Source organism: Schistocerca gregaria, chromosome 6 (assembly GCF_023897955.1).
Source record: "Schistocerca gregaria isolate iqSchGreg1 chromosome 6, iqSchGreg1.2, whole genome shotgun sequence".
In the NCBI taxonomy this organism is placed as follows: domain Eukaryota; kingdom Metazoa; phylum Arthropoda; class Insecta; order Orthoptera; family Acrididae; genus Schistocerca; species Schistocerca gregaria.
In genome coordinates this window covers 50,355,695-50,375,693 of record NC_064925.1, presented here as the reverse complement: position 1 = coordinate 50,375,693, position 19,999 = coordinate 50,355,695, and the positions used below count along the sequence as shown (strand labels likewise).

The window sequence follows — 19,999 nt, the reverse complement described above, 5'->3', positions numbered from 1 at the left end:
AAACTGAATAAAGCTTCAGGGCCTGATGGAATCCCTGTCAGAATCCTATACTGAATTTATGGATGAGTTAACCCTCATCTAAGTATAGTCTATTGTAAATCTCTCGAACATAAAACTCTGACCAGTTCTTGGAAAAAAGAACAGGTCACATCTGTCTGCAAGAAGGGTACTAGAAGTGATCCACAAAACTACCGTCCAATATTCGTGACATCAATTTCCTGTAGAATATTGGAACAAATTCTGAGCTCAAATATAATATCTTGAACAGAACGACCTCCTCAATGCCAACCGACAGGGATTCCAAAAATGTCGATCATCTGAAGCCCAACTCGCAGTTTTCTCACACGACATACTGAAAGCTGTGGATCAAGTCAGTCAGGAAGATGCAATATTTCTTGATTTCTGAACATAATTTGGCCCAGTATCATAACTAAACTTACTTTCGAAAGGACGATCATAAGGGGCATCAAGGGAAATTTGTGACTAGGTTGATGACTTATTTTGGATGAAGATTCATTGTCGGATGATAAAGTATCTTCAGGTGTGCCCCAGGGAAGTCTGCTGGGACCCTTGCTGTTCATGTTGTATATTAATGACACTGCAGACAATGTTAATAGTAACTTAAGACTTTATGCAGTTATCTATAATGAAGTACTGTGTGAAACAAGCTGCATAAATATTAAGTCAGCTCTTGATAAGACTTCAAAGTGGTGCACAGATTGGCAACCTGCTTCAAATGTTCGAAAATGTATAGTTGTGAACTTCACAAAAAGGAAAACAGTTTCCTAAGACTATAATATCAATGAGTCACAAGTTCAGAAGTAAGTGAAAAGTTCTTATAGTGTAGGCTCAGTTCTTTTTTAATTTTTTGTTTCATCACATAAAAAATACATATTTAATCTTTTCTATTTCTCGAAAGTTTTGAATTAGTATTTGAACTTTTAACCTAAACTTTCTAAGAAATTTAATATATTAACTGAATAGACTAGGAAATTATTCTTGTTTATGAAGCTATTCTTGTTTGATTTAGACTAAATCTAAAATTAGTTTGCCATGGGTGTGAAGTGTGTGACTACCTGTATGATTTTTAGTTCCAGGCTGTGGTGTGAGGGCTGTTGCACTTTCTTTCATGTGGGTGACTGTAGCAGCATGGGAATTGGGGAAATAAATATGGCTCATTGGTTGTGTAGGATTTACGGCAGAGACAGGAAGATCTGGAACAGGAGAAGACTGCTGCCCTTCAGGCAGAACAAGATGAGGCAAAACAAGATCTGAAAAGGTTAAGGGGTGTGGGGGGAAAGCGGGAAGTGATAAGAAATAGGAATAGGACTCTCTCAAACAGTTTTGTTGTCAATCTGGAAAACAGGTTTGATCTGTTGGCACAGTTTGAAACTGATGAGACAGAAGTAGGTGTAAGAGCAGACAGGACACAACAAACTTTCAAAAAGTGTTTCAGAGATTACAAGTGACTGAACAGTAGTTTTTTTAGGGTAGGGAAGAGCAGAAACAAAAGATGCTTACACAGACAGAAATGCCATTCACATTGTAAAAACAAGCAGCTAGAAAGAAAATTTTAATGTATGCAATTCATGCAAAAAGCCCCTGTATTTGAAGCTGGAGACATTCAAAACCTGACAGAAAAATTAGGTTCATCCAGCTGTAGTTCAGACAGTGCACAAAATCAATTACCCTTACAGCATCAGAATAACCAAGGACTAAAAGGTATATTTAACAAGTTGCTTATTTAGGTTGGAGAATCAGAGTTGATCAGACCAGTTGACATAATCTGCTCCTCTGAACGTCATGTGGCTACTGGTATAGATATATTGAATGTTACAGGATTCACGTTAGCTACTTATTTCTGCATAGAAAATATGGAGAAATGAGAGAGTTGCTATTTGTCAGAAAGTGTTTTGATTTCAAGAATGTTGATATTAATAAATTTTGCTTGAAGCAGCACTTAGAAGATTGTACAACAGACGTAGTATTTCATAATAAATCCTTTATAATACAAAGTATATACAGAGCACTTTCAGGAAACTTTAACCTCTCCATAAAAATCTGGAAGCTTCGTTGTCCCACCTTGCAGTAAAAATATGGAACTAGTTCAAAAAATGGCTCTGAGCACTAAGGGACTTAACATCTGACATCATCAGTCCCCTAGAACTCAGAACTACTTAAACCTAACTAACCTAAGGACATCACACACATCCATCCCCGAGGTAGGATTCGAACCTGTGACCGTATCAGTTGCGCGGTTCCGGATTGCAGCGCCAAGAACCGCGTGGCCACCGCGGTCGACAAGGAACTAGTGTTTGGTGGCCATTTTAATGTGGATTTATTGAAAAGCTGAAAAGCTCTGTTGGTGAATAGTTATTGCAATCAGCAACACTGTCAATTAGTTTCTACTGTGAACTTTACGACTATGATACGTAAATGCTTTGAGACTGCTATTGATAATATCTTTCTAGACAAATCTAGGAAAAAAAGGTCATATAACAAAACCAATACTAAATAGGCTGACTGTCTTAAGTACTGAAACTTGTCAGGATTTTTAGAAAAACTACTACGTATGAGTACAGGAGGGTAATAAATCAGTCAAAAACTGATAATTTTAGAAGACACAAACAGGATAGATGTTTACAATACTTCTGACTAAAATTAAAAATACAAAGCATTCATTAATAAAGTTAACTCCTCTTTCAAAAATTGTTTTCCCCTAAAGGTAACTCAAATCAAACAAAAGTCTAAAAATAAACCATGGATTACACAAAGACTAACGAAATCATAATGGGATAAACAGAAAACTGTACCTACTATCTCATAATGGGATAAACAGGAGGCTGTATCTACCATCTAGGAAGAGCTCTTATGTTAGCATTGTAATGCATTAAAAAGAATACTGCAGTATATTGAAGGAAGTAATCTAGAAATTTAAGCACTTCATTATGAGAAAAATACAATTACCTCAGCAACAAAAGAAAAACTATATAGAATACTGTGAAGACAGACAGGTGGGGTCAAAAAAGAAGAGTAACAATAGCTCTAAAAATAAATGAGATATTGGTAACAAGAGCATGTAATGTCACAAATCTCTTAAACAAGTACTTTATTTCTGTTACTGAGAGCTTGGTCTTATCAGTTTTGGTAAACAGTATAATGGAGTATCTGAGTCAAGTCTCTACAACTAATTTCAGTAAAATGGAAATGAAACATGTCTCCTAAAGAAGTAGCGTCAGTCACAAAAAAATCTAATTATTCTAGTGGTTATGATAACATAGCAAAGAAGTTAATCAAAGAGTGCTCATGCAAGCTCAGTTCTATCTTAAGTTATTTGTGTAATCAATCTCATATCAGTGGAACATTTCCAGACTTGTTAAAATATGCTAAAATTAAATCCTCTTTACAAGAAGAGGGATAAACAGATACCATCAAACTACTGACATATTTCACTTTTACCAGCTTTTTTCTAAAATAGCTGAAAAGGTTGTGTTTAAGCATCTGCTTAAGTGTCTGTCTGCAAATAATATGTTGTCCGAGTCACAGTTTGGGTTCCTTCCGGGTTCCGATATAGAGAAAGCTATTGACACATACAGTGAGAGCACACTTAATTCATTAGATAACAAAGTACAGGTTACTGGCATTTTCTGTGATGTGTCAAAATCCTTTGGATGTGTGAATCACAGCAGAGAGAATGATGTTAGATGGAGGAGATATAAATATGAAAGAACTTGCATAGTTTGCTCACTTTCATTCTATTATCTCTTATGGGATCATATTCTGGGATAACTCGTCAAACCAAGCAACGGTTTTTAGCACGTAAAAGTGTGTAATAAGACTCACTTGTTGTGTAAATTCAAGAACATAATGCACAAATGTGTTTACGAAAACTGGCGTTCTAACCAGTGCTATGCAGTACATTTATTCCTTAATGAAATTTGTTGCAAGTAATATCTCTATTTCCAATCAATAGCTCAAAACACAATATCAATGTTAGAAATAATAACAACCTACATAGATACCTAAAATCACCTATCTTGGTCCAAAAGGGGTCCAGTATTCAGGAACACGCATTTTCAACAAATTGCCAGCAATCATTAAAAACTTTTGTTTTAGATAAAGCACAGTTGAAACAAAGTTTGAAAGACTTTTTGAAAGGCAACTCCTACTCTATAGGGACTATTACACCAGCTTAAGTAAAAATGTCTGTTAGATTTCAGTTTTGACAGCACTTGACCACAGCAGTCAAGATTATGTACTTTATGTATGATAAATTTATTAAAAGTGCATAGCTATGTTTCAGTCTGGCAGATTTTTAATTCTGCAAATATTAGCAGTTCCTGTTTACTGTAATGTATTCAACTGTTTTGACAATCTCCTGACAAATGATCAGGGTAGTGAATATTTATTATATTCAAATGTTTTATGTTTTTTATGTTATATTTTCCGATTTGTTCCAGACCCATGAGAACCATCTCATTTTTGGGCCTATGTAATGAAAACTGAATCAAATGTAACAGAGTAATGAAGAAACTGAACTGGCAGACTGTTTAATGTAGACATAAACTATTGCAAGAAAGTCTACCAACAAAGTTTCAAGAACTGGCTTTAAATGACGACTCTAGAAATGAATACATTTCAAACCCCTATGTATTGCACACATAGGGATCATGAGGATAAGATTAGAATAACTACAAGAATGTACAGGGGCTTTCAAGCAATCATTCTTCCCATGCTCCATACGTAAATGGAAGGCAGAAGAAACCTTAATAGCTGGGAAAAACAACGGAAAATCCAGGATGGAATGTAACAATATCATGAAAAGGAAAGTTGCTACTTGCCATATAGTGGAGATGCTGAGTCACAGATAGGCACAACAAAACGAATGACACAAATAAAGCTTTTGACCAGTAAGGCCTTTGTCAGTCTCAGGCAACTGAAACTGTGATTTCAGCAGTCAGGTGTGTGCGAGTTGCATTTTGCGTATGCGTGCCACCTATTGTTGACGAATGCCTTACTGTCCAAAAGCTTTATTTGTGACATTCTTTTCGTTGCACCTATCTGCGACTCAGCATCTCCACTATAAAGTTAGTAGCATCTTCCCTTTTCATAGTATTGTCAGTAGGTGGAATAGTGAGGCATATGCTCTGCCATACACTTCACGGTGGTTTACCGAGTGTAGATGTAGATCTAGAAATTTTGTCTAAGCCATCTTGCTTGCATCCTTTGGCAGTCACTCTAAGACAATAACTTCCCATATACTAAGGCATCATCAGGAAACAACTGCAGATTGCTGCCCACCCTGTCCACCAAATCATTTATGTCTATATAGAACCCAAGTAGTCCTATCATACTCCCCTGAGCCACTTCTGGTGAATCCCTGTCTCTGATTAACATTTAATAAGCCTTTCAGCCACTCACGTTTCTGGGAACTTGTTCCACATGCGTCTTCCTTTGTTAACATTCTACAGTGGGGCACCAAGTCCAACGCTTTTCAGAAATCTTGAAATATAGTATCTGTCACTTGCCCTTCACCCATAGTTTGCAGACTATCATGATTAAACGGCAAGCCGAGTTTCTTACAAATGATTCTTTCTGTAACCATGTCCTCTGTCGTAAGGGAATTTATTACATTCAAACTGAGAGAGTGTTCAAAAATTCTGTAGAAAACTGATATTAAGGATATTGGTCTGCAATTTTGGGGGTCCGTTCATTTACAACTATACACAGTAGTCATCCACACTTTTTTCAAGTTGCTTGCGACTTTGCACTGGGCAAGAGATTCAAGATAAATGCAAGCTAAGTAAGGGGCCAATGCCATACGGTACTGAAAAAAACAAACTGGAATTCCATCTGAACATGACTTATTTGTTTTCAACTATTTCAGTTGCTTCTCTATGCCAGGGATGCCTCTTACTATGTGCTCCACATGAGAGCCTGTGCAATTGTCAAAGATATATTTGTAAGCTTCTTTTGCACTATTTCTTAAAGGTGACATTTAAAACTTCGGATTTCTTTTTGTTACATTCTGTAGCCATATCAGATTCATCCATGAGTGACTTGACAAAAGCCTTTCACAGTCTTGCCAATTTTACATAGGATCACAACTTTCTACTGTTCTCAGCTAGATCATTTGCAAAGGTATGATGATGACAGTAGTAATTGTATGTTTCGCACATTGAAATAGATGTTAGTGTCAGTGGCATTGAGAAACATATAAAAATCATTAAAATACAGCAAAGTCCCAGTGTCAGATGTAATCCTGGTCACATTCCATACTCAATTTGCGGCCGAGTTAGCTCATCTGTTATAATCTATCATAGAACCCTCTCACAAACAACAGTGCCTGATACTTGAAGAAAGCACAGTTTACATCTGTCCACAAGAAGGGTAGCAGAAGTGTTTTACAATACTAATGCCCGAAATTCTTCATACCCACTTGTTATAGAATCTTAGAACATTCTCTGCACTCAAACGTAATGAGGTGTCCCAAACAGGATGACCTTCTGTAGGCAAGCCACATCGTATTGCAAAAATATTGGTCATGTGAAACCCAACTCACGTGCTTGTCACACAACATCCTGAAACAATGGATCAAGGCAGTGAATTTCAAAAAAGCATTCCACTTGGTACCACACTTACGTTTCTTATCGAATGTACAATCTCTGGGATTCTTCTTCTATTTTTGCGTCTGCCTTTGTCCTGCAGTTTTCGGAGGGTTGGCAGGGTTATGAATGGATTTGGCATAGTTAATGGAAGGGGTGGCCGGATGCCTTTCCTGCTGCCATCCCGTACCCCCTGGGATGGAATCAGTGTACCACAGCTGTCTGCACCTAGTGTAAACCATGAAATAGTGTGAATGTGTTTCAAATGTCTGCGAGTCATGTAACTGCGGCAGGATGTGGGGACCAGCTCGGTATTCACCTAGCGGGATGTGGAAAAACCACCTAAAAACCACATCCAGGCTGGCCGGCATACTGGCCCTCATCGTTAATCTACCAGGTGGATTCGATCCGGGACAGGTGCGCCTACCTGAGTACAGGAAGCAGCGCATTAGTGCTCTACATTAACCTGTCGGGTCTACAGCGTCTGGGATATAGAATAAAATTTGTGATTTGGCTGATTTTCAGCAAGTTATCTTAGATGGAAAGTCATCAACAGATGTACTAGAAGTAACTTTTGATGTGCCTACAAAAGTGTGTTGGGTTCCTTGCTGTTCATGTTGTATATTAATAACACTGCAGACAATATTAATAGTAACTTAAGACTTATAATTGATATTGCAGTTATCTATAATGAAGTAATGTCTGAAAGCAGCTGTATAAATATTGGTGTATGTATGGATGGGTGTGTGTGTGTGTGTGTGTGTGTGTGTGTGTGTGTGTGTGTGTACCTATCCTTTTTTCCCCCCTAAGGTAAGTCTTTCCGCTCCCGGGATTGGAATGACTCCTTACCTTCTCCCTTAAAACCCACATCCTTTCATCTTTCCTTTTCCTTCCCTCTATCCTGACGAAGCAGCTGCCGGTTGCGAAAGCTCGAAATTCTGTGTGTGTGTTTGTGTGTTTTATTCATTGTGCCTATCTACCGGCGCTTTCCCGCTTGGTAAGTCTTGGAATCTTTGTTTTTTGTATAAATATTCAGTAAGATCTTGATAAGATTTCAAAGAGGTGTAAAGATGGGAAAACTGGCTACAGATGTTCTGGAATGTAAAACTGTTCATATATGAGTCACTGTTGGAATCAGTCAACTCATACAAATACCCGGGTGTAACACTTTGTTGGGACAGGAAATGGAATGATCACATAGCTCAGTCATAGGTAAGGCAGGTAGCAGCCTTCAGTTTGTTGGTAGGATACTAGGGAAATGCAATCAGTCCACAAAGGAGATTGCTTGCAAATCACTTGTGACCCATTCTCGAATATTGCTCAAGGGTGTGGGATCCACATCAAATAGGACTAACTTGGAATATTGAATGTGTACAGAGAAGGGCAGCAAGAATTGCCATAAGATTGTCTGATTAAATGGTTCAAATGGCTCTGACTACTATGGGACACAACATCTGAGGTCATCAGTCCCCTAGAACTTAGAACACTTAAACCTATCTAACTTAAGAACATCACACACATCCATGCCCGAGGCAGCATTCGAACCTGCGACCGAAGCAGTTGCGCGGTTCCGGACTGAAGTGCCTAGAACCGCTCGGCCACCACAGCCGGCGATTGTCTAACCTACGGGAGCATGTCGCAGAGATGCTGACTTTACATTATGATGCAGGGGATATACTACAACCACTACACAAGTATATCACATCCCTTAGGGATCATGAGGACATGATTAGATTATTACAGCATGCCCAGAGGTATTTAAACAGTCATTCTTCTCACATTTCATACGCGAACGGAAAAGGAAAAAGGTGTAGCAACTTAGTCAACATGATTCATCCTTTGTGCCTCTGCAGTTCACAGTGGTTTACTGAATACAGATCTGGAAATTCAGCACACATTTTTAATCTGCTACAAAGTTTCAACAGACATTCTTAGCAATTCATCACATTTCTAAACGCACTGAACTGTAGTAATATTTCTGTGGCTAATCTTGAACGTTACTTACTCATTATGTCATGAGCACTGACTTCTCATGCATATTGGATAGAGGAATCTGAATATTATATTAACTGAATTATTTACAAAGAGAAAACAAAGTGATTCACAGGGCAAAAGGCCGAAGTCACACGGCTCAGTAAACAATGAAGAATATTATCTTGGAAGCACAGGTGCTAAGAATATGAGGGAAGTGGCAGAAGGTTTAAGTTCAGGGAAACGAGTGATGACATCTTTACTCATTGATACTACCAAATTCTTGTGGCCTTTACATCCCTGAGTATGAGATGCAAAGAGAGCTCCAGTGGAGACAGATTTGGTAGAAATAGAATGCAACTGCATAAAACTTTCCACTGCTTGTGGAAAAAAGGACATGTAAAGCTTTGGCTTTCACAGTCAATTAAATTAGAAAGTATTATTTAAGGAAAGAAACGTGAAGATTACAGTAAAAATCAGAATGTTCTGAATGAAATCAAGATTTAACAACCTGCCTTCTGGCCACTATCCGTCATTAACACGCAGTGTACTTCTCAAACAATTATTGGGCCATTCCATGTCAGTTCAACCAGGGGCTCCAGCTCATAGTCTCAGATTTGACTGAAATTCAGTACACTAATTATACCATGTGTGGAACACTCATGTACAAAGTATTAGTTCCCCCACAAATTAGGTCTGGAATTATGGCTTGTGAAAGAAAGTGGTGTGACCCGGAAATTACAACCCACATCTGGTAACCTATCTTCAGACCCAACTTCAGGTCTTAATAACTTTGGAACTATTCCACACAGTCCAGCGAAATTTTTATAACCCAGTAACATCCATTTAGAGAACACACTCCATAAATCAAAACACCAACAACATATTTCTGAGGGAAAATAAAAAATTTCAAAATGTGATTAAAAAATGTAATATGTTAAAAGGTACATATTGTAGGTGCCCTGTATGCCAAATATAATTCACACAAAAAGGGCATAAATTTTTTTGTGGTAAGCTTAATGTGGCCTAACACACACAGGACTCATCATGCCCATATCAGTCACAAAAACTGCGCTACATGCACACGAAAATACAAAAATTTGAAAAATTACCTGAAAAACACGGATTTTCAAAGTGTGGTAGCACAAAAGGGACAAGTGGTATCCAAGCCAAATTTCACACACTGCATAAGTAGGCCATAATGATATATATCTCAAAATTTAAGCATGTTATTGCAAGACATTTGTGTACAATGGAAGTTCACAGATGTATTTGGTGATGTGGCCATTGTTCCACAACACAATTTTGTAAAAACATATCGTAAACTGTTGTGCCTCTTCTAATCCTCTCCCTTAACTGTTTAATCACTAAGCAACAACATATAGACAGATTAATACAACCTATCATTAATGCTTACTGCACCTTAACTGCTAAAAACCAGTTGGTTGTGCTTCGAACAGAAGTTCTCCCACACTTTAGCTACTGTATTCTGTACATTGAGTGGCAAATTGTACTGTCTTCCTGACACTGTGGTAGGAACTGGAACTGTCATAAGAGTAAGTTCAAAAGGAATCCAACACGTCTGCCAAATGTGGCCACTAAAATGATCTTGCTGGTCCTGCTGGTGCCATGAAGTTCACAAATACATCACCTTCTGCTTCACAGCACTCTGAAACACATCGTAAGTACCATTTTACATCATAAACAGCAATAACATAGCAAGCTGGCTGTATGTTGCTGCTTTTGCTTCTGAATCCTGAGTCAGACACAGTGTGAAGACACATGTTGAGCATGAACCCATAGTTATAATCAGCTTGTCTGCTCATCTGCACATTATCAGAGTCCGCTGGAGAGAAGTGATGATGTCTCCTTGTGTCTGCAACAGTTTTAATGTGTTCTAGTCTGCTTTTTAGCAACTCTTCAACTGATTTCACCTTATCTTTCGAAACATAGAATGATTGTATACCAGAGATATTTTTCTGTACCCAGGTAAATAATTGAAGAGGTGTTACAATTGGACTTTCTGTAGTGTGCTGCTGACTAGCTCATGATGCCATGCGCTTAATGGTAGCACCAATACCATCACATACATTTTTACCATGACTTGATGCGAAAAAATTCCATTCTGCGTGAATCTGAAAATCATGGTACTACATGCCTAAGTTTTTGAGATTTTTACAGATTTTGTACTGACTAGCTGTCCCATCACTGGAGTATTTCGCAAAATGTATGCGAGACAGCTTGTTTTTCACATATGCCATGACAGTGGGAATGTGGGCATGAACTGCAATGGCATCATGAATTAAACAGTCACTAAAAACGCACAGGCTCATGACAGACACATCACCTGATTCACCTCTATAGTAAATCGCAAATGGCTGGAGAGTTGCTCGACTGTTGTCCGAACGATATCCTTGGATGGCATCTTTAACTATAAATGCATAATTTTCAGAAAAGTCTATTATTACTATAATTTCATCTTGTTTCAGATTATCCTTACAAAACTAGAGATAAGCCAATTGTGCTGTTGCTGTGAAGCTGTGAGCGGTCGGTTTGTCCGTTTTTTTGACAACACATTTCAACAAAATCTTCCACTCTACTTTGCTTTGTTGCAAGACTTGTGCGATCCATGTGCGTCCATTGTTTATAAGAAAATAGTTCATCATCATCCATAAGGCGTTCACCATACAGTTTATTATCCATGTGTTCTCCAAGATTTGCCTTATCAGGACACTTTTCACACCTGTGTATCACGCACTGGTAGGAACTAATGTCACACACTAGCAGCTTCATTGCACCTTTGTAATCCAGACCAGAATCCTTTATGGCAGCAAACATCAGCTTAGCATTTTGATGGGTCTCACATACACAAACATTGTGTGCGCCCCTTGCACTTACAGGCAGAACCCATTTTGGCCGAAGATTGAAAAAAGATGATAAACCTACTTTGGTATTGGGATACTTTTCTTTAATTCTACATATAGTTCTGATATGTTGCATAGCAACAGTCTTTTTTTGCATCTGTACACGTACATTTCCCATTTTCACCATTGCATAATCTTCCCCCCCCCCCCCCCCAGGCATTATTTGGGTGTAGTCGTTATTTTCATAAAACTCTGACACAAGCACCTTTATTTATTGCCTACCCTGAGGCTGCTGAAGTTGTGGAAGCACTTGTTGGGTTGCTTTTATTTTCCTAGCTTGCTTCACCATATATGTAGAAACATTGAATTCCTTTGTAGTGTAGTCAATGGACCAGCTGGAAGGTGCAAGGGTAAGAATAGCTACTTTGTTCTGGCGTGTGGATATAGCACATTTTCCTTTCAAATCATGCAGAATTTTGTCCAAATCAGATAATTTCTGGCATGATTTCTGTTCCTTTGGAGTTGATAGTTCTTCCTCTTCCACCATGTGTGTGTCGGCTATTTTGTGCTTTAATTCAATTTGAGCTTCTTGTAGTTTTCTTCTAGCATAGCTGGGCTTGTCTCTTTTACCAACTTTGTGTGACTTCATTACTGTCACATAAATTATCAGAAAATTCTTAATTTTTTAGCAGTGTAACACACCTGGAACATAACTTTGGTACTGGTTTCATGTTAAGTCCCGTGCAGTGATTCACTTTCAATACTGATTTTATATCAATTTCTCTGAGGCTACACTTCATTGTAGTCTTATGAATTCGAAATGCATCAAAACAACTTCTTTGTAGGTAATAATACTTATCCAGAAACACTTTCATATGATAACAACAAACACTAAAGTCTCCTGGAAATGTACTTCTTGTGCCCACAAGGTGTATACCGGATCTCCATAGCAACAAATCTTGGTCCGATTCATCCAGATCATACAGTACAAAGCGAATGCCACATCTTATTCTATATGTTGTTTTAGGGCATTCAGATGCTTGTGCTCTTCCAATACTGCAACTTCTTTGAACAAATCTTCAATCTTTTGCTCCATACTGACTTTCCGCAACAGTACTGACCAGACTGAACTAGAATCTTAAAAACATGAGTAACCTGTAATTGTTGCTTTTTTCCTTTGTTGTTCCTGCCTAACAATAACTCATTCTGTCCCTGAAAACTACCATTGTTTAACTTTCTGTTGCCTAATGGTTCCCAACAATTGCTGCAGCTTTATCTGAAAAATGCTGTCTGCATCATCACTATTACTTGCTAAATTGTGTTAAAAGAAACGTAACCAAATACATCTCTGTCAACTATTATTATACACAAATGCCTTGCAATAACAAGTTGAAATTTTGCCACATATTATATTATGGTCTACTTATGCAGTGTGTGAAATTTGGCTTGGATATCACTTGCCCCTTTTGTGCTACCACACTTAGAAAATACATATTTTTCGAGCAATTTTTCAAATTTTTGTACTTTCGTGAGAATGTAACTCTGTTTGTGGGACTTATATGGGCAAGAGGAGTTCTGTGTGTATGTTTAGGCCACATTACGCTTACCGCAAAAAAAATGTAGGCCCTATACCCTTTATGAGTGAATTATATTAGGCATAGAGGGCACCTACAATATGTACCTTTTAACGTATTACATTTTATTAATCACATTTTGGAATTTTTTATTTTCCCACAGAAATATGTTGGTGTTTTGATTCACAGTGTGTGTTCTCTACGAGGATTTACTTGGTTACAAAAATTTCACTGGCCTGTGCGGAATAGTTCCAAAGTTATTAAGACCTGAAGTTGTGTCTAATGATAGGTTGCCAGATGCGTGTTGCAATTTCCAGGTCATGCCACCTTCTTTCACAAACCATAATTCTGTAACTGATCGACAGTGGCACTTAAAATTTTGTACATGAGTGTTCCACACTTGGTAGCATTGGTATGCTAAATTTCATCAAAATCTGAGACTCAGCTAGAACATTTTCTCTAATTGGTTGAATTGACATGGAATGACCCTATTCACAATCTTACGAACATTTACCGAGTTGTTGCACTTGCTTTTGTCGTATACTGTTAAGTGTCATAAAAGACAGCTTGGTGCTACAGTAATAACATAGTTCCCACTACAGTATTCAGTACACTTCAAGAATGGTGTCATGCATAAGTATGCATTTGATGAAAGCAGCTTACCTGTGAAAGTGATATGCAATGAGTGGAATATTCAGACAGAGCGAAAACCACTCTCCAGCCGTGAGGAACAAAATATTAAAGAAAAGATGTACGAGGTATTCAGGTAAGACAAGCTGTAAAGAAACACGACATTACTGCAGAGGCTCATGTTATTTTCAGACAGCTAGGAGGCGTGGTTTGCGGAATACAGCTTACCGGATTCAAATTATTGCACTGATCGATGGGGTTTTTATAATCAGTCTTCAGTTCATCGAAAGCTATAACCTAAAAAAATAAGTTAAATAAAGAAGGGACTTCCTTCTGAATAGTCCACCAAACTGACATAAGACTCACTAAGTCACTACTACGAAAAAGGCATGTCAAACAAACTTACATGAAATATTGCTGAAAATATTAAAAGAGCATCAATTATTAATGCAATAATGTATGTTAGTGCAGCGTAGCTAAATGCCATTTCCGCAGCTTAAATGCCTACAACTATATTTTCGAAATTTTGCACTGCACAACTTTTTTTTTATCTCCCTCTCTCTGTTTACTATCAAGGTATCGATATTGATACATCGATAGCGTACGGTGTACATTTCAGCAGTCCGCAATCCTTTATTGAATATTGCTGTGTAATCAAACATGGTATCTTCTCTAATGAACCTGTTTAGAGTATAGTGCTTTGCTCTAAGTAAATGACCTACTAAGGCTTATATTTTGCCTAAACTTTTATCAGTGATATATGTACAAGTCTGTTGAAATCTGAAACTCGTTATAATTACGGCTGGTAAAATGCTACTCAATGACTTTCACTGCAAATTATCTTTAAAACCTCTAGCTGGTGGCAGCAGTTCGCAACTTCGTAATTATCCTGACAGTTTACAGAGCCTTTCGATGTTAAATATGATAAGAGATGAGTGTTTATTTTTCCCGACCTAAACTGCTTTCCATTCCAAAGATATTAGCTCGATATCGAAGGCAGCGATGATAGATGTTAGAAACAGACAATCAAAACATTCTATTTTGCGATAGTTGAGACGATAGTTGACAGGTGTTATGTGTAGGTAGATTTGTTTAGGATCACATGGCTTAATTATAAATCGGATGTCTTGCATGTTGCGGTGATTGCGGGTAGAGCTTTATTCACAGCCTTAACTTGTGGGAAAATATGTATTTTTTCCGCGGCAATGGCAAAGCAGAGAAATGTCATGTCACATTTGTAGCGGCTGTCGACATACGCATGAGAACGCACAGGCCTACAGCAGGACAGGTAAGGAAAGCATTAAATATAACATGACGTACTATGAAGTGTGTTAAATTTCTGTAGGAATATGCTTACAATGTATTCCGTTCCATTGTCGACGGGGACAGTGTGCGAAGGTTAATATGATTAATATACTAGTTGGTTTCCTTCATGACAATGCTTACCACATAGCCCATTTCTTTATCAAGATGTCGTGGACACAGTTTAAAGGTTACAGATGCTGGAAATGGCAGGAAGAAAAGGTGAAAATAAATGAGTTGGAGTGTATGGCAGGCAAGAAAAATAGCGGTTTTGTATTTGTATTGGTTTGTACTTTTGATGTAGGAAACTTGACGTCGAACTATTCTCCAGCTCAATCTGTTACTAAATCGCACTCACAGACTCGTAACCGAGTTGCCCTCTTATCAACCTAACCTAGACATAAGTGTACGCTATAGTCGGATCAATCCATGTGAAGTGATCCAGTGATGGTTTCTTGACCATTTTTAAATATTTTAATTTTTATATATGATTTCCCCATATTTGAGAAGATCAAAATAGTTTTTTAAAATAATTTATCTTCCACCTTTACTGGATGGCGGCAAATTTTATTTGTAGAGATTTAAACTTCCTGGCAGATTAAAACTGTGTGCCGGACCGAGACTCGAACTCGGGACCTTCGCCTTTCACGGGCAAGTGCTCTACCAACTGAGCTACCCAAGCACGACTCACGCCCCGTCCTCACAGCTCTACTTCTGCCAGTACCTCGCCTCCTACCTTCCAAGGTCTCGTGCAAACCTTGTAGTACTAGCACTCCTGAAAGAAAGGATTCTGCAAGGTTCACAGGAGAACTTGGTAAAGTTTGGAAGGCAGGAGGTGAGGTACTGGCAGAAGTAGAGCTGTGAGGACGGGGCGTGAGTCGTGCTTGGGTAGCTCAGATGGTAGAGCACTTGCCGCAAAAGGCAAAGGTCCTGAGTTCGAGTCTCAGTCCGGCACACAGTTAATCTGCCAGGAAGTTTCATATCAGTGCACAGTCTGCTGCAGAGTGAAAATCTCATTCTGGTTGAACATTTGTCCTTGTTTTGTTATGTGAGAGTGAAACAGCTTCACAAGTGAAACGTAATGTGATTCCTGGAAATTCCCTGTGCCCAAATTGTTACTCAAAAATATTTGTTGTGAATCCAGGACCAGAATCATGTAACCTTGTTAATAACATTAATATTCTCAATGAGGAAGCTGTTAGCATACTGGATTTTGCTTGTTCGAAGTTAGAAGTATCTCCTGCTTCGAAAGTAATAAAATTAAGTAGCAGAAAACGGATAGACGCTATTGAAAATAAGGTACAACAAATTTCAGACAAAAAGAGACTTGGACTCATTCTTTAATAGTACAGATACCAACATTATTTCTACAGAAGAAGAAAACCTACCACCAGCATTGTCTGACACTGAATATTTGAGCTTAATAGAGAAATTAAATCTTCAGTGACATCTAAAGAGGAAAAAGTTAAAATTTTGAGTTTGCTCCCTGAATCATGGTCAAGAGAAAAATATAGTCCATGAATTCTATGTTTCTCATAATTTGGTTAAACTAACCCAAAAATTAGTGAAAGAGCACGGAATTCTTCCAGTTTTAACAAAGAAGAAAGGAGTAGGTATGAGTGAAGAAACAAAAAGATCCAGCAGTTTTTTGAAGATGATGAAAAAAGTAGAATGTGCCCAGGTTGCAAAGATATCAAGAATTGTTATAAATGGAGTTAAAATAACAAAGCAGAAACGACTAATGCTCTCAAATTTAAAAACTTTATGTAGCTTTCAACAATTCTCATCCGGAATGCAAAATTGGAAGGTCAAAATTTTGTGAACTTGGTCTTAATTTGTGTATTTTGGCTGAATCCTCAGGGACACACTCCATATGTGTTTGTTTATATCATCAAAATGTCAAACTGATGATTGCATCTGCAAATTTCAGTGATCTTAACTACAAAGAGTTACTAGATGTAATGGTCGGTGAGACTAACTGTTATGTCTGCATGATGGGTTTGTGTAAAAAATGCCCTGGTAAGGAAACTGTTATTAATTGTTTCACGAATATGATGGGGAAATGCCAGAAAGTATTACCTTCGAACCAGTGGATCACAACTGAAATGATAAAGGTGGTTAAATCTCAGGAAGAGTATTTGGAATCTTTAATTGATAACTTATAAAAACTCAAAGGTCACCACTATGTTTCTCAAATCCAAAGTAAGTTTTTGCAGAACAAAAAAGCACAACTTCATGAAGCTGAATGCATAGCACCAGCTGATTTTGCAGAAAATTTTGCATTTGTGATTCAGGATGAAGTACAAGGGTACCACTGGGTCAATGACCAGGCAATAGTGCATCCATTTATTCTCTACTTTTGAAATGAAAAAAATGAAGTTTGCAGTTCAATTTTCATTCTAAGCGAATACTTGGAGCCTCAACACCTTGGCTGCACATGTGTCTCATAAAAGAAAATTTTCCCAAGGTTGAGAAGCTGATATACTTTTCAGATGGAAGTGGTGGTCAGTATAAGAACAAAAAGAATTTTCAAATCTGTGCAACCACAAAGTAGACGGTGGTTTGGAGGCTGAATGGCACTTTTTTTGCATTTTGCATGGTAAAAATGCATGTGAGGCACAACAAAACGTGAAGACCAACCACAGATCAAATTCTCAGAGTACAGGACATGTATGTCTTCTACAAGGATAATATTAAAGGCATTACCAATTTTCTGATCAAGAAAGAAGTGGTTTTGCATATGAAAACAACATGTCAAACCAGATTTGAAAACTATATAGCAATAAAAGGAACAAGGCATTTCTACAAATTCCCTGGCATTGCAGAAAACTTAGTTTGATGCTATGTAACATCAGAAACTGGAATTTATGAGGATCATTGTGTCAGTAAAATTACATCTGTCTTTAACGTTGAATGACATAGTTGCATGTGTGTATGATCGACATCGGTGGCTTGCAGAAGTTGAAAGAATAAGTTTGGAAAACAATGATGTTCTTGTGCATTTTTACCACCCTGCTGGCCCAAGAAAATCATTCAAGAAATCTACTAGTGATAAATAATTGATTATATCCTGCCAATCACACATGAATAAGCAACAGCCATAAGGTTAGTTGTAGAGCAATGTTAATTATCTCATTTTCCAAAATTCATATCTTTGTTGACAGCCAGATAACAATGTTGAAATTTTTACAGTACATTGCTGTCATATATGTGTACAAACTGTGCAAAAATCATATTTTTATATTCAGTGCCACCTAAGATAACTAACCTCAAACTTTACAAAAAATTAAAATTTTCAAATTTGAAAAATTCATAAAAAAGGAAACATTTGTAAGTGTTCTTGCTCCATATGAGGCTAGTAGTGTATGATATCTAACTATACCAAAAAGGTACTCTCATAAATCCCTCCTAGTTTGCTATTTTTGGGCCTAAAAAGTCTATTTTTGAAAATTTGGATACCAAACTTTGGAGATAATTTTGACTAGTTATTTTTGGATTTAGGGTATTTTGTGTACTATACAAAGTTGTAGAGGACACTTTTCTAAAAACAATCGTGTTAATTGCAATGTTGTAACTTAACCCAGTGCAGAGATATTCATATTTTTGCTAATGTCTCTAAACTGAAACATTGTCGTGCACTTGCAAATGACAATGGCCACCGTTCAGTAAAGGTGAAAGGTAATTTTTTAAAACTGTTTTGAACTTCTCAATTATAGGGTAGTCACATATAAAATATTAAAAAATGGTCAAGCAACCAACCAACTTAATTTTTATTGGACCACTTCATTTGGACTGACCGATCAATTAAACATGTTTTTTAATGCTAATTCAAATACCTTACGATATTGCTGAATGTACACTGATACCAAGCCTACTGTCTTTATTGCATGAAACAACAAATTTATCATCAATCATGGTTTATTTATGTTCACAATGCATTTCAGAGGTTTAAACCATCATCAGGTGGATTTACATGTGTTAGTATGATGCATGTGTTTTGTGTTACGATTTTGGGGTAACTTGTGGCACTGCCTCCGGTGTTCACAGGCTCATTTCTCTGTCATAATACATCACATGTTAAGTGTCATACTTTATTTACAAAGTAGGCCTATGGGAGTTTACATGTGCCTTTGACTGTTGGGGGCAATGCCACAGGTAACCTCAAATTCGTTACAATGCCCGCACACACAAACATCGTACTAACACGTGTAAATTCACCGAATGATGGAGATCCAACCTTCAAAGTGTGTTGTGGATGTAAATGTGTTGTTCCATTTCATGTCGATATGTCATGGTAAAGTCAAACCTAAAATATTTCACTGTCTTTAACAAGAACATTTTTGCTGTTGTTTCTGTTTTGTGTGTTTCAGATATATTGCATATGCAGCTCCTTCCAGAAAAGAGACTGATAATGACATTTTGTGAATGAAGTCAATTGCAGATGGCTTTTGTAATTATTGAAAGTGTGTTATTCAACATGTGCTCTAATGCTTCTCATACATGTTCAGTGCATTGGACTCAAATCAAATTTTGACTTTCAAAAGCACTTTAGGTGAACACTGTAATGGTAACATCGAGACCTTGGTGAGTTGGTCCAGTCTGACAGGATGTTATTTTCTAATCAGTTTTTATGCAGATGTTGATATATAAACATAATAATGTGCAGAGTCAAATAAAGAAAAGTTAATTAAATTTTCTACGGTTTTATTAACTTATTGTACGGATGTTTCCTTTTTTTATAAGAAGTAGTAATGAAATGCTCTTCACATAGTTTATCCATTTTTCTAATGCCAGGGGTATTTTTGAGCCTTTGGTAATTTTTGTGCAAGTTAAGTTTAAGAACTTCTGTGCTTGTCGAATTCTTCTGTAGATTTGCATTACATCCTTGTATAATGATTTTTCCTACTGAAAAAAATAGTACATAAGTACTCAGGCTAGTGTTTTCTTAAAAAGATTATTATGGCATGATGCTAATACGCTTGAAGATTATTATGCAACAGTACTCAACAGCTCGCCTATAAATTTCAGCATTGCTTTGCTGCTCTTCTACTCA

The 19,999-nt window shown here is 37.4% G+C and overlaps 1 protein-coding gene and 1 long non-coding RNA gene across 2 annotated transcripts in view; one reads left to right on the top strand and one right to left on the bottom strand.

Moving 5' to 3' along the window:
* Window positions 1–14,391, bottom strand: part of LOC126278451 (protein cornichon) — an 86,072-nt gene extending 71,681 nt beyond the window's left edge. Inside the window, exons 1-3 of the mRNA XM_049978574.1 lie at window positions 14,051–14,391; window positions 13,873–13,941; window positions 13,678–13,790 (exon numbers count right to left, since the gene is read on the bottom strand). Coding sequence (XP_049834531.1) covers window positions 13,678–13,790; window positions 13,873–13,941; window positions 14,051–14,131 — 263 coding nt within the window. The 5' untranslated portion in view covers window positions 14,132–14,391. The remainder of the gene's footprint in view (window positions 1–13,677; window positions 13,791–13,872; window positions 13,942–14,050) is intronic.
* Window positions 14,392–14,647: 256 nt separating this feature from the next.
* On the top strand, window positions 14,648–19,638 carry LOC126278448 (uncharacterized). The gene is made up of 2 exons (XR_007550704.1): window positions 14,648–14,932; window positions 19,317–19,638. It is a non-coding gene; the product is annotated as an uncharacterized LOC126278448 (long non-coding RNA).
* Window positions 19,639–19,999: the final 361 nt, after the last annotated feature.